The sequence below is a fragment of the Rhyacophila brunnea genome, unplaced genomic scaffold (genome assembly GCF_057557595.1).
Source record: "Rhyacophila brunnea isolate RB1 unplaced genomic scaffold, BYU_Rbru_1.0 scaffold_2, whole genome shotgun sequence".
NCBI lineage: Eukaryota > Metazoa > Arthropoda > Insecta > Trichoptera > Rhyacophilidae > Rhyacophila > Rhyacophila brunnea.
In genome coordinates this window covers 20638392-20652762 of record NW_028232859.1, presented here as the reverse complement: position 1 = coordinate 20652762, position 14371 = coordinate 20638392, and the positions used below count along the sequence as shown (strand labels likewise).

Here is a 14371-nt window from a genome sequence, read left to right as displayed (position 1 = left end):
TTTTCAACAATACGGCTTTAAATATTTATTATGGTTTTACACTTTCATGACACATAGAAAATGTTGATATTTCGCAGTTACCGTGAAGTGGGGTGACTTTGATCGATTTTGATTTTATATTTACGATATTTTGAAAACCGACTATAGGAATAGACTGAAAAAATAATCTAAATATTGCATTATAAATACCAACCGAATAATAATATTAAATTGAAATTTTAACGAATACGTATTGAAATAAAAAATAAAATGTACCCTATCAAAGTCACATTTCACTTTCATTAGTTTATATGTGGGACTTCAAACCCATCCCTATATTTCATTTTTTTTTTCCAATTTTTTTTTCAGGAGTTTCAAGCTACATTAAATAAAATAAAAATATGAAAACGTATTTTCAATCAAAAAAATAAACAAAAAAATGTACAGATTTGCATTATAGCATTTATTCATCATGTTATCAAAAAGTACAGGGTAAACAACAAAGATCTAGGAAATTTTTTATACGAGACCAAAATTACAATACAAAATAACCAATAAAACTTAAATTTATATAATTTGAACTTTTGTTTTCTTTTGTACTGTCGCACCATCTTATTCTGAAATTAAAAACATTAAATTAAAAAAAATCACAAGAATATTCTTAAAATTTAGCAACTACACCATCTTCAGTATAGGTATTAGGTGTGGGGGCTACTTTGATACCTCATATCAATGACGCCCCATACTCTAAATCAGTATGTTACACAAAAGTGTACTTCACCTCAATAAATTTGAATTTAAAATATGAAAAAGAAATAGTGATATCACTGTAGTATTTAAATAATCATTGGATTACTACGATGATAATAAAAGGGTACTCACATTTTATAGCTCTTCAAATAAGACACCAAATTCACCTTGATGTTTACGGATTCCGATATACAACAAATCGGACACTTAATTACCGTATTTGTAGTTTGACAGGTAGACCATAGATATATCTTTTAAAATAGACCGATAACTTATAATTATACCGTTCCGGTGGGTACTGTGTACAAAGTGTCAAAGTAGCCCCTCGATTTCAATGTCGCCCCATTTGACGGTACCTGAATTTTGCAGTGAGTTTTTCTAGGGAACTTTGGTAATACCATTATAATATAATATATTATATTATTATTAAATAAATCAAGAATGATATTTACCTATAATATTTTGATATTTTAAGCTTACTAACTATGATTTATTAAAATAGATGCATACAATTTAAAACCAAAATAAAAATAGCAAATTACAATAATTGTAATGTTTTTATAATTAATTTTATCGACGTCAATTATTATCTGAATCTGTATTTAAATGTGTAGATGAAAGTTTTTAAAAAAAATTGTGGTGTATTAATTCTGGTATCACTTTTGATGAACATAGGGAAATCAAGTCATTTATTTTTGCTTCGGAGATCTGAGGTGTTTTATAAATGCTTCGTCTAGTTGAGGTTATACTGATTGACGTCCGCGCTGACGTTTTCTAATATTTATTACATCAAACACTTCTTGTTCATACTTATTTTTATAGAACTGGCTATAAGAATTGCTTTTCCTCACTTCAATAACGCGAATGTCTACCCAACTAACCTTTTCACTATTTTCGTTGAGTTGAAAATTATTGCTCATTTCATTTACTAACTTGTGAAAATCAAAAATCTCGACAGTGATAATTTCTGGCACTTTGTAAGGTTTATTTTTATTAGCCATTTGAATCACTGGAATCCACTGTATTGGTGTATAAATTGGACCTGACTTCAAGACTCTTTTTTCTTGTTTCTCTATGCAAGAGTGCACAGAGTCACCCTCGTTCTGGGTGTGTCCTACGACCAAAAAGTTGTGTGTGATTTTTGGGATATTCAAATTCTGGACGGCTGTAACAAATTTATTTTTATTCTGTCCGGCACAATTATCCGAATAAAAAATGACTTCCATCCCAATTGATTGGTCTTCCAAAAATTTTAAAACACAAGAACCAATTTCATTGGCCCCTTTGTTTACAGTCCCTTCATGCTTAACAAAACAGTAACCATTTTTATTGTTAATGTCGAAGATGGTAAAATTATAGGTTGAAAGCTTTCTTTTAACAACAAAAAAAACAAAATAAACTGCACTATATTATTTGAATCAAAGGAAACAATAATGTGTAGTAGAATACATCTGGATGCGTTATCAAAGTCTTAACACTAAATCATTTCAATAATTGCCTGCTATCACAATAATAAAAACAATGCCACATTGCATACACCATGCTCGGGTTTCACAATTAGTCATAGATAATGTAAAACCGAATCATGTGCAGATACTATGGTTTTACATTAACAATGGAAGTAAATCTTTGTATTGTAAAACCCAGGTATCTGTCTTTTTTAATGAAAATTATTGAGTTTGCAGTGACTTCACTTTTACATTATCAAGTTCATGACTTTTGCAGTCGTTTTGCATTTAAATCTCAAAATTGAAAAATTTGCACTTGCTATGGTTTTACACTCGCGGTGCGATATTAATTATTTTTAATAATTGCAGTTCAGTATATATAACATTAAAAACCATATAATAATGGATACGTAATACAAAGAAAATCAGAAAATACAAATTAACAACATGCCGTAGAAAAACTAGGCGAAATAACCCCATTTGATGGTACATGTTTTTGATGCGAGAGGAAAAAACTAACCCAATCGCCTTAATAGATTTTAGGGTACTGTTAGGTTATACGGAATACAGCGGAAAACACTTTTTGAAAATAGCCGATAAACTCGATTATTTGTTAGTTTAGGTTGGGTTAGGTTGGGTTAGGTTGGGTTAGGTTAGGTTAGGTTAGATTAGATTTGGTTTGGTTAGGTTACCTAACAAATAATCGAGTTTATCGGCTATTTTCAAAATGTGTTTTCCGCTGTATTCCGTATAACCGAACAGTACCGATTTTTGTTTTTATGAAAAATGGATATTAGCCACTTGCTCAATCTATTAGGTCCGTTTTCTGGGTCCAAACACACATTGAAAAGCAACATTTTTTTTTGCCACATTTTTCAAATTCAGGTTCTATGTATCGTTTATTTTATGTGTTTGGGCTGTACAAAGTATGCAGTTTATTATTGTATCTCCGTCTCCACCCGGACTTATTGGTGGATCGGAAGATGCTCAAATGAGCCAAGCACTCTTCATGTCTGACATGCATATTACTCATTTATTAATTAATATTTGTAAACTCTTCTTTCATTATTGTGAAGGTCGAGATTGAGTCTGGATTGGGATTTCAAATTTTTTTTTGGAGCCTAACCTTTTAAAAATGTGAATGCTCACAATACAGAAAAATTATTGTTGGTTATTTTTCAGGAGGACCTGCCGGTGCTACAAAGCAGAACGTCGAACACTATATGGAGTTGCTGAGAGGACTGGCTTCAGAAAACAAAAGCCACTCCACCGTCAAACAAGCCAGGGACTTCCTCAACAGAATGGATATGCCAGCATGAGGATAATAATAGGTTAATTGAACTAATTCCCAATAATCACTTCTCGATTTAGTCAAATAGTCGATTTAGGGCAAATTAATTTTTCCGGCTTTCAGAACTAAACCATGATATTTTGAAATACTTATGAATATGCATAAAGTAAATTTAATAATATAGAATATTTATTTATTCAGAAAAATTAAAATTTTCATGGTCAATAAATGAACCAATGGACATGTAGGAATCAGGCAAGAATTTATTTATTTCAATGGGAACAAACGGATAATGTATGTACACATAAATCGTGTTTATTGGCAAATTTTAATATTACAATACAATTACATAGACTGCGAAAATTATAACTTGAAGTGTCATCGCCACCGTCGTGGCGCTGCAATATATTATGAAATGTATTGGAATTCACATTCCGAACCAAAGTAGGGAAAAAGTCTCCTAATACTAGCAATTATTAGGAGACTTTTTCCCTACTTTGGTTCGGAATGTGAATATCGAATACAATACCAGACGACAATATTTTTTCAATCTGTCTGGATATTTTTTAGTTATATCGTAACACTGAAATGCTTCTCTAGTTTAATTTCCTCGCTGTCGGAGTGTCTTGTTATATATGTACTGTATAGAGACTTCTTCCACCTCATAAATGAGTCCATGCAGATAGACACTATTTTCTGCGTCAAATTTGAGCACTTTAGGATTTTTTGTCGAAGAACAATAATATTTCCATTCGATCCTTCACCAAATTTTGTACAAAATACACCAATAACCCAGAATTCGCCAAAACTGCAGATACATACTATTGTCAGATCACTGTCGATATGCCAGTAGTCCAATGATTAGACCCCCAGTTTTCCAACGCCAATAACCACGCAGAATGACCAAATTGGGTCTCGTTGTCTGTTAGAAACGCCCTCACACTTCCGTATCGCAGGACGATTTGCTCACGTACTAATAGTAGGATGTTCGCCACCGTAGTAGAACACATCGCGAAGGCTTCCACCCACCGCGAGAACAAATCGGTGACTACAAAAAGGTAGCGGTTACGTTTACGTGTGACCGGATAAGGGCCCATAATGTCCAACGCTATGATTTCCCAGGGCCTCTTAGCTTCCACGTGAGAAGATTGTGAAGCTCTTGTTTGCAACCCACCTCGCTTCCGTGTGGCACAAATGACACAGGATGGACATAGGTTTCGACCGATTGTCGCCTCCTGCCCAAAAGGAATCCTCCCGAATAGCAAACCCTGGATGCCCACTTTCATCGTGATAAATCCTCATGACATCTCTCAGTAGGTATGCTGGCACGACTAACTTCGGGTCCTGACCCGCTGAACAGCTGGCCGTATTAAACCTTTTTATGTCTATTGATTTTACGTCATATTTATCAATTGTTGGAAACTAATTTATTATATTTATCCCTAATACCTAATATATCATTTTTAATTACCTTTGTACTGTAGTCAGAATCGACCAAATGAATGGGTGTTTTATTATTAACGGTGTTATCAGCTTCGATATACATTTTACTCACGGTTTGAAGTGGCTGGTCAGTGACTGAGGTCGTATCAAAGCCTGCATGACTCCTGGTTTCAGCTACTCTTACCTCACAATCATTCATCGCCTCATTGTTTACATTTTCTTTACAACTTTCAACACTAGACACAATTAATCCTTCGGATGCCTCGTTGAGTGACTGTTTTCCGACCTTTCTGCACCTGCGAGCGGTGACATTTACATTAGGCAATTTGGACATCGACAGTGACAGGCTATGTACACCGTGCTTCCTGTCCGCGTTCAAAATTTTACTGTCGATGCCGTTCGACTTAAAAAAAGGTAGCGCTCTACCGGCTTTAGTTAAAAATAGGAAAAAAAAAATTAATCATAATGTAATATCACACCCCACGTTGTTTGAAAAGAGCTTCCCGAAATGTTTTGTCAATATTTTTAAAATTTTGAAAACAAGAGCAAATATCATCCACTTTTTTTTTGTCAATTTTTTGAACTGCTGTTACTGGTAAAGCCATAGGAATAACTTTACTCGTGGTGTATTATTGGATCAATTGTATTATTGGTATTGAGTATTACTATATTTGAATCGAATATCTGGCTGTTTTGCTGAAAGCTTAACTTGTATCGTATAATATCTGGGTTACATTGTTCATAAATAATGTGTTTCAGTTTACTCTAAGGAATCCCATTAAAATTACGGTACTTGGAAACAGCTTTGAAGTCTTTGAAACTTTGAAATCATCTTTTAGTAGCTGCTTAACATTATATTTTTTATTTGACTTCATGTTGATATGCGCTCGTAATATAGTCAAGGGGCTGTGTAATTCAGTTTTTTGATCATGATCTATCACACTGTGCACTGCATCTACTTCTTGCACTGAACTATGGCCGGGTTCTTGAAATTTCTGTTCAATTCTTGTTATATTGTTGCCAGGAGAATGAAGGAATTCTAAAATTGCAGAACTCATATGGCTATTCCTATTCTGGGGCACACATGCATCGGACCACAAAATAATTCTGTTAATTTCTGGTCTTTGTTTAGCCACATCAGCAATAATAATGGCACTGGCAATGTCATTTCCTGAACGTCCAGAAATACCTTCATGCCAAACATTACAATACGTTTCCTTTGTTTTTATATCCATGGCAGTCATGTTAAAAACAGAAAATTTTCATTTATAAAAGAAAACTGATATTTCTGACTGTGGGCACGATAATACTCATTGCATATCAAAGACTATTACTATAATTAGATCTATTATTAGATGTGGACCATAGATGAAAACATCATTTTTATCCTTGCTTTTTTTCATCACGTGTGGCATCCTTTTGTTTTTGATGTATCGAGAAACGCTCATTGAGGTCGTTGATGACTGAGCTATTATTAGCTAATATTATTAATAGCAAACGTCACTCGACTAGGCTAAACGAAAATGCAATAACAATGTTGAAAACTCGACCAATATTCACACGCAGACGTTACGTCATGTTAGTCACGTGGGACAGAACGCTCGATGCCATTGGTCAGAAATGGCAATATCACACAATAGAACATTTTTTAAACAGTGGAATAAGAACAGTCTGGAATTGAAAATATTGTTTAAATCGGAGATAGAATAAAAAAGATTTACAGATATCGTAAAATCCATTCATAATTTTGGTATTCTGACTATGTAATAGGTTAAATAGAGTTTTGGAAATAGAACAAAATGGCATTAAAAAGTCATTTTGCGTAAAAATGGGATATAGAACAACCTGGAAATAGGGCAGCAAACTATTGATATCTTTAACCTTTCTAACGCGGCAACTGACTTTAGTCAGCCTATACGCGCGAGTCATCCGCGCGTCAGCTGACTAAAGTCATTTCGATTTTCGTTTGCCTAGTACTGCTTTCCGCCAGGCGCGAATAATTCGAATATTGATTTAATTTATTCAAAAATCATCCTTCTCTTGACATCTGTCAATGGATAGCCTAAACTTTTGTTCTATCTAATTTAAATAAATATTTTTCGGGAGCGTGTCTTGAATAAAAATATATCAGTCATCGGGCCAATTCAAATTTGCCGCGTATATAGTGTCTTATCGCTTCTTAGTGCATGTGCGCCGAAGACATTTGACTGACGTGTTTGTAACGATACGAGTTTGCGATATAATAAGTTATATTGTTTTTTAGTGATTGAAAAACTATTTGGTGCGTAAACTGTTAAATAGAATATTCGAAAGATACATTGATCAAAGTGAATTTACAAAATATTTTTACAAAAGGAATGCTTTTGGAGATTGCATTCATTCGCCTATCTGCCAGTATATTATCCGCGAGTTTATAGTTTCGGAAAATAATTTGAACAAGGTGTCATTTAAATATACCTAGAAGTCCGCGATTTAATATGTCTCTTTGTTTATCATTGATTAACATTTTTAAATACTATTTTCTGGTTATAGTATTAGGTGAAACAGACAAAAATTATTTATTTACCCTAGTTATCAGCCATTTATAAAGAAAAGACACGAACACTCAGACGCCCGTTCCCGCATAAATGCGGAAATTGTCGTATTACGCAAACACCAGGTCCCGCGCTACTGAATTTTTATACACTGCGCGGCAAATCATCGTCTGCTGGTGTGAGACAGTCACTTGAGAATTATTTTTTTCGTAATACTATTCAAAAGGGTTTGATTCATGACTACTATTTTTTTTATGTAGAATTCTTCTTATATTTATAGTCGAAAATAACTCGAGTTACTTACTATCACGTCATTATAATAAAATAAGAGATTACCTATTCTAGTACCAGGTTATTGAAGTAATATAATAAAAAAAAAACAAATGAACTTGAAAATAAAATTGTGGTGACTATAAAGCATTTAGAAGTGCAAAAAGTGTTTGAAATTTAATATTTTACGAATTGTAATAGGTATTCGAAAAATAAACCATTTTGTTATATAAACTATGTGTCATTCGATTCCATTCAGTTCGGGGTCAATGGTAGGTACAAACCAGGCACTGGTGGTAAGTACATCACTCTCAAATAGCCAGTAGTTCTCAAGGATGATTTATTTATACTCGGCCTGCAGTGCTGCAATGTGTATGCGAGTTCAAACAAAAGTTACACAGTTTGAGATGTCCTGGATGCTATAAAAATGAGCTATTTATGACTGATATTTTTTCAATACACTCAACAAAAATGCTCATAAAAGTCATAAACCATATTATTATTCATTATGTGTATGACATATTTGTCGAAATGGTAGCCGGTAGACTATAAGAATACTGAACTGTTCTTACACTTGTTAATCTGTCATCGACGCATAAGTCCAGCACCATTTCGTAAGTGTCATGGCGCCGCTCGAGTAAGCTGGCATTTTTTCAATGAAGAAGTCTTGTTCGTGATTTCTTATCAGATTTAGGCGACGAATGTTTATTTTTAGAGTCACATAAAATATTAGGTTCTGTCATAATCATTTTTGAACTTGACTCCGATTTTTTACTACTCTATTTGTGTATGTTTGACTGACATTTATTACGATTTATTGATGCTTGAAATCACAACGCGCACTGTTGTACTAAGTCGGGATTCGTAACGCTTAGAAAGGGTTAAAAAAAATAAAAAATAATGTAGGTACCTAAGTAATCAACAAAATCAATATTTGAGATTATCGTAAAAGAAGTGATAATCTCGATGCATATCGATGGTTTAGTGCACAGATATTGTATGTCCAGTTTAGTGTGTTTTGAGAAAATCGAAGTTTAATATTTGAGATGAGAGATATATAACTTTAACGATTGTAATATCTCAAACTTAGGCTTTACACTTTTTTCGGTTTTGTGTATATTAACCGCCCGACCTCTTTGAACGTACGCGATACGCGCTCTGTGACGTAGCCCTGGCGCGCTAACCCGTATCACGTTCGCGCTTTAGAAAAAAATACATCTCGATGTCTACAAAACGAACGTGATACGCTTATGGGTTTATACATACATACAATTCACATACTCAGTTAATTCTTCAAGGTTAGTCGACGCGCGCGGTCGTTTGGAGACATTTCGTAAGGTTCATTCAACTTAGTACTACGAGTCAGGGGCGCGGTACATGCGTTTTAGTGCGTAATTATTTTGAAGCGCGTTTTTTGTTTCCTGTACAGTTTTATTTGTTTTTTGTATGAATAATGACATTTATTTTTATGTGAATACTATACTGACTTACTTTTTGTGTGTGTATATTGATATTTATTTTTTATTGGTGACTTTGAACCCATTTATTTTACCAGTGAACTTTTTTAGTCAGTAAAACATGTCTAGTGAGAGTGAATATGAGAATATTAGCACCTCCGGGAGTGATACCACAATAGATGACAACTCTTCGTCTTCGCAAGACGATGTAAGCGATGTCGAAGAAGACATTCCTACAAGTTCTCAGGAGTGGGTTGACATAAATCCGGAAAACGACATTTCGCAGCAGCCGTTTCAATTTACGGAAAAATCTGGCGTTCCCGAATTTATGAACAACTATAAGGAGGAATTCGAATTCTTCAATTTCTTCTTTGATGAAAATCTTTTGAAGTTGATCGTGGAGCAAACTAACATATTTGCTGAGCAATTTATCAGTACAACACCACATTCATCCAGCAGCCTCATAAGTTTATGGCATCCGACTACAGAAAATGAAATGAGAATCTTTTTTGTCATAATTTTAGTCCAAAGCATAGTAAAGAAACCAGAAGAAAAAATGTATTGGTCTAAAAATCCTGTATTTCTTACGCCATTTTTTGCTCGAACACTGTCATATAGGAGATTTATACTGATAAAAAAGTTTCTTCACTTTAGTAATAATTCCGAATATGATGAATCTTCACACCCCAATCCCAAACTAAATAAAATTTGGCCTGTCTATCAATATCTTCAAACAAAATTCCAGGAAGGTTACATACCAGAAAAAAATGTAGCAATTGACGAGAGCCTTATGCTGTACAAGGGGAAACTAGGGTGGATACAATACATACCCCTCAAAAGATCCAGATTTGGTATAAAAACATATATGCTGTGCGAATCGTCGTCTGGATACATATGGTCCACAATAATCTACACTGGAAAAAATACTCTCTTTGATCAACAATATCGAAACCTCCCTGTTACATCCCAAGTAGTTATGAGCCTAATGAAACCATTGCTGAACAAGGGCTACTGTCTTACCACGGACAATTTTTATACATCGCCGGAATTAGCCGAGATACTCACTTCAAATAAAACTGACACATACGGGACTCTAAGATTTAGGCGTAAAGGTGTACCAAAAAATATTTCATTTCCAAAGAAGGTAACTAGAGGGTATACTAAAGCCTACAGAAAAGGAAAGTTGATGGTGATGAGATGGATGGACAAAAAGGATGTATTTTTCCTTTCCACTATCCATAGTTGCACCATGATAGATGTAGGCCAGGGTAAACAACGTCCTACTGTGGCAAATGACTACAATTTTACTATGGGAGGCGTTGACCGCGTTGATCAACATTTGGCAATCTGCCCTGTTACGCGGAAACAGGGTAAGAAATATTACAAAAAAATGTTTTTCCATTTGCTCGAACAAGCTTTGTGGAACGCATTTGTTTTATATAAAAAGAACGGGGGAAAAGGAAGTAATTCGAAATTTAGGGTGAAAGTAATTCATCAATACTTAGAAAAATATCACTCGCCAGAATTTTCAGCGAAAGGAGGAAGACCATCCACAACTCCAAACCCATTACGTCTTACTGAGAGACATTTTATTGATACAATCCCGCCAACGCAAAGTAAAGCAAATGCAACGAAACGCTGTGTTGTTTGCTGTTCCAAAACGGATGATAAAGGGAAAAAAGTGAGGAGAGAAACGAGATATTATTGCCCCGACTGTAATGTGGGCCTGTGTATCCCATGCTTCAAGATATATCACACTAAGAAAATTTTTTAAAATATTCTATACTGTATCATCAGCCGGGTCAATCCACTGCACCATGAAGGCCTCCCCAAGCTTTTTCCAACTCTCTCGGTCCTGTGTCGTTATCAATCAAACATGAAATACTGAAATAAAATCCCACCCAAAGCAAAGAACCACCCACCAAAATAAGAAATAAACCCAAAAAAAAAATCGCTGCCACGTATTTCCGCCGAATTTTATCAGTTCGTCAATCCAGCGGCTTTTAGGGCGATCCTATGGCCATTTCGTGCCCTTTGGGTACCACTGGATGACGGCATTTGTCCAGCGCCCGTCCTTTCGGCGAGCAATGTGCCCCGCCCATCTCCATTTCAACTGTTTGGAAACGTCTATTATATCGCGTACTCCTGTCTGCTTCCTAACCCAGGTGAGGTTCTTTTCTCTATATATATATTTCTATAAACCCTTATACGTATAATTTTTACAAAAGTAATATATTATTTTCAAAATATTTTTATTACTACACTACAAGTTTCCAACCCCTGATGTAACACACTAAGGAAAAATAAAATATATGCTTGATATATTTCTGTAATCCCTTTTATGTATAATTTTTACACAAATAAAATAATATTTTCAAAATATTTTTACTGCTACACCACTAGTTTGCAACCCCTGATAAAATGAATCTAATCTAATCTATTGTAAATGCATCTATTTCAACAAAATATTGTCAGATATGGATGAGGACTAATATTGTTTTCGTATTACAAAGGTAAAAAAAGGTGACTTTTTTTTACCCATTTCTTGGAAAATAACTAAGAGGTAGGGCGGTTAATAGTGGTATTGTGTATAAATCCTACTTCCTAGTCAGAGAGAGGCAGTAGTGTCTAGTTATCAATATGTCAGAGTTTGTACATGACCTCCCCGTGTTTGTACAGTAAGCCTCTGATCTGTCTTATGGTAGGATCTCCAACTTTTTTGCCTGGTCGAATGGTACTGTAATTACTGGCGAGTGTATCGTATTCCTTATGCGATTGCGTTGCAAGAGATTTGAATTGAATGTATAACGGTAGGTAAAAATACCTATTGTTTTATATTGATTGAATACAATGGAAGGGCGATAAGATAGGGCTGAGGTCAGCACCTTCTTAAACGTGCTTACGTAGCAGTCATTTATCTCGCCGTTGCCTGCGTCTTTCTTCCGAAAGAATTCGCTTACAAATGTGCAATTTGATTTGTTCCGTATTACAATGTAACGAGAACTCGCGAATTTAGCGATTTGATAAAAAATATTGTGGGCTTGCGTCTGAATCAAAGGTCACTTTGTCTAGATGTCGAGAAAGGTGACTTTGGTGGCGTACGTGTTGAAACATGATTTTGATGAAGGGTACATACATGATATCGTTTACATTGTAAGTTCCCTTAATGCTAGGTAGGTATGACTTAAATAAACTAGGAATATAAATAAACTGTTTTGAGATCCACGATGGGCAGCCACAGATCTAACCACTGTTTAACGGAATCGGACTTCGAAGGCTTTGGTACTAGATTATTTAATTTCCTAGCTGTTTGAGTCTCATCGTCGTTATCTATCTGCTTTGACGATATCCATTGGGTGAACGTATCTTTCGTGATACCTAATGTTGCGTTAAAAAAATCTCTGCATACTCTAACCTTTGTTAAGGGTAAGAAGCAGTCGACCCCAATGTTGCGCTTTAAAGCGCCACTATCAACTGATTGTTGTCGCCTCTTGATTACTCTTCTGATATTTATGAGTCCGAAAATGTAGGCTTTCTTAGCTTCCCAAGATGACAAGCTCCAGAAATAGTTGAAAACGCCTAGACGAGCTTGCTCATTAACTAATCCGCACAGAAAAGATCTATTAGATAAATTCAAACCATGATGATTGCATGGTGTTTGTCTTATTTTTCTCAGTGCTCTATTAATGTAAATTGTACGCCCACTAACTGTTTTAACACTGTTATATTTTTTCCCCAGGACTCGTAATTTTTTGTTCACCTTCCACTTATCCTTTATGTTCGATTCATTAGTCAAAAAATCATCGTCTGTTCCATTTTCCATTCATCCCATTTCGTGATTCAATATTATTAATGTTCAGTTCATCTTGATCACTTTTCTCATCTGAATTTGTAACTGCAACGCGTTCGAACAGCCCCGTTTCTGGATTGAGTATTAGTTTCGTGTTGTTAACATCATTATTCATAGACATAAGTATAACCGGGGATGGATTCTCCACATCTTTATCCAAATGTGTTTCATTATTGTCTAAATTATGTGACACGTTTGGGTCCATATTTTCTAGATCATGGAAATCAGTAAAGTCGGAATTATTTATGCCAAGGGGAATTGGTATATCATCTATGAAGTCTATATCAATTATTGGTTGTTGCGTTTCAACAAGTTGGGTATTACTAATATTGCTTGCTTGATTTTCTTCGAGTTCAGCATGATGATGATCGTTCAGAACCATGTTCACCAATCGTTGAGCTCTAGAGGATCTCTTCTTCGGTGCGGGCGGGTATCTTACCTGTTATAACCAAAACGAATTAGTTCATTAATAATTCTCAAACTAATAAATAAGCCTCGATCATAAATGCCCCAAACACTAAGAAGTAAGGAAATTACCTAAATAATTAGGCACGTCATGGAAAGTAAAGCCTATTAGACTGTACCTAGCAGACTATTATGTTGTAATAATTTAAAGATAACAAAAATAAAGTATGCACATTCTATAAATGCACTGATACCCTGGTTTATGCCAAATGTTAAAGTAATTACACTATATTTGAGGCGTCTAATTACAAAAAGCGACAAGTCCACAATTCAATATTTTCGGGAAACAACGTTTTTATGTTTCAAACTTCAATTATTTGTTTTAACGTGAGATTATTTTTTCCGTTGTTTTCTATGTCGAAATTAGAACCAAATGGCAATTTGTTTCAGCCGATAAACTCTTAAATGCAATAAATATAGGCAAAATAAAATTGGACGTAGCGCTAATAATTGTACCTCACTTTTTAATTTATTCCGCATAAGGCATATATTTCCGTGGCACTGTCATGAGTTTTCCAGATGCCACATCATGGGAGACGCCCTTTTCAATTTTGAACGTTCCATTATTGGTTGACTTAAACACGCGCGAAATCAACCAAGTTTTAAATACACGGACAAAATATTTTTTTTCGTAGGGTTATGTCGCATTTGGAATTTATAGATCTATACATATTGTATAAAATTATACAAAGAATACGTGCGTATCTTTTCTCAATTTTGACCAAATGTGGACTTATCGCTTTTTGGAATTAGATGTCTCATTTATAATATGCCTGCGAAAGTTATGTACCTACCTATTAATTTATGAATAATATACATACTATAATAGACATTTATTGTGCTAAGTGCATAAGTAAGTTTGCAAAATCACATAAAGAAGTTAC

At 34.6% G+C, this 14371-nt stretch overlaps 1 protein-coding gene across 2 annotated transcripts in view; it reads left to right on the top strand.

Annotated features, from left to right (window-relative positions):
- LOC147072026 (high mobility group protein 20A-like) overlaps positions 1 to 14371 on the top strand; it is a 67140-nt gene that overhangs the window by 15677 nt on the left and 37092 nt on the right. For both annotated transcript variants that reach the window (XM_085946554.1, XM_085946553.1), the window contains exon 7: positions 3360 to 3508. In XM_085946554.1, coding sequence (XP_085802680.1) covers positions 3360 to 3496 — 137 coding nt within the window. In that variant the 3' untranslated portion in view covers positions 3497 to 3508. The remainder of the gene's footprint in view (positions 1 to 3359; positions 3509 to 14371) is intronic.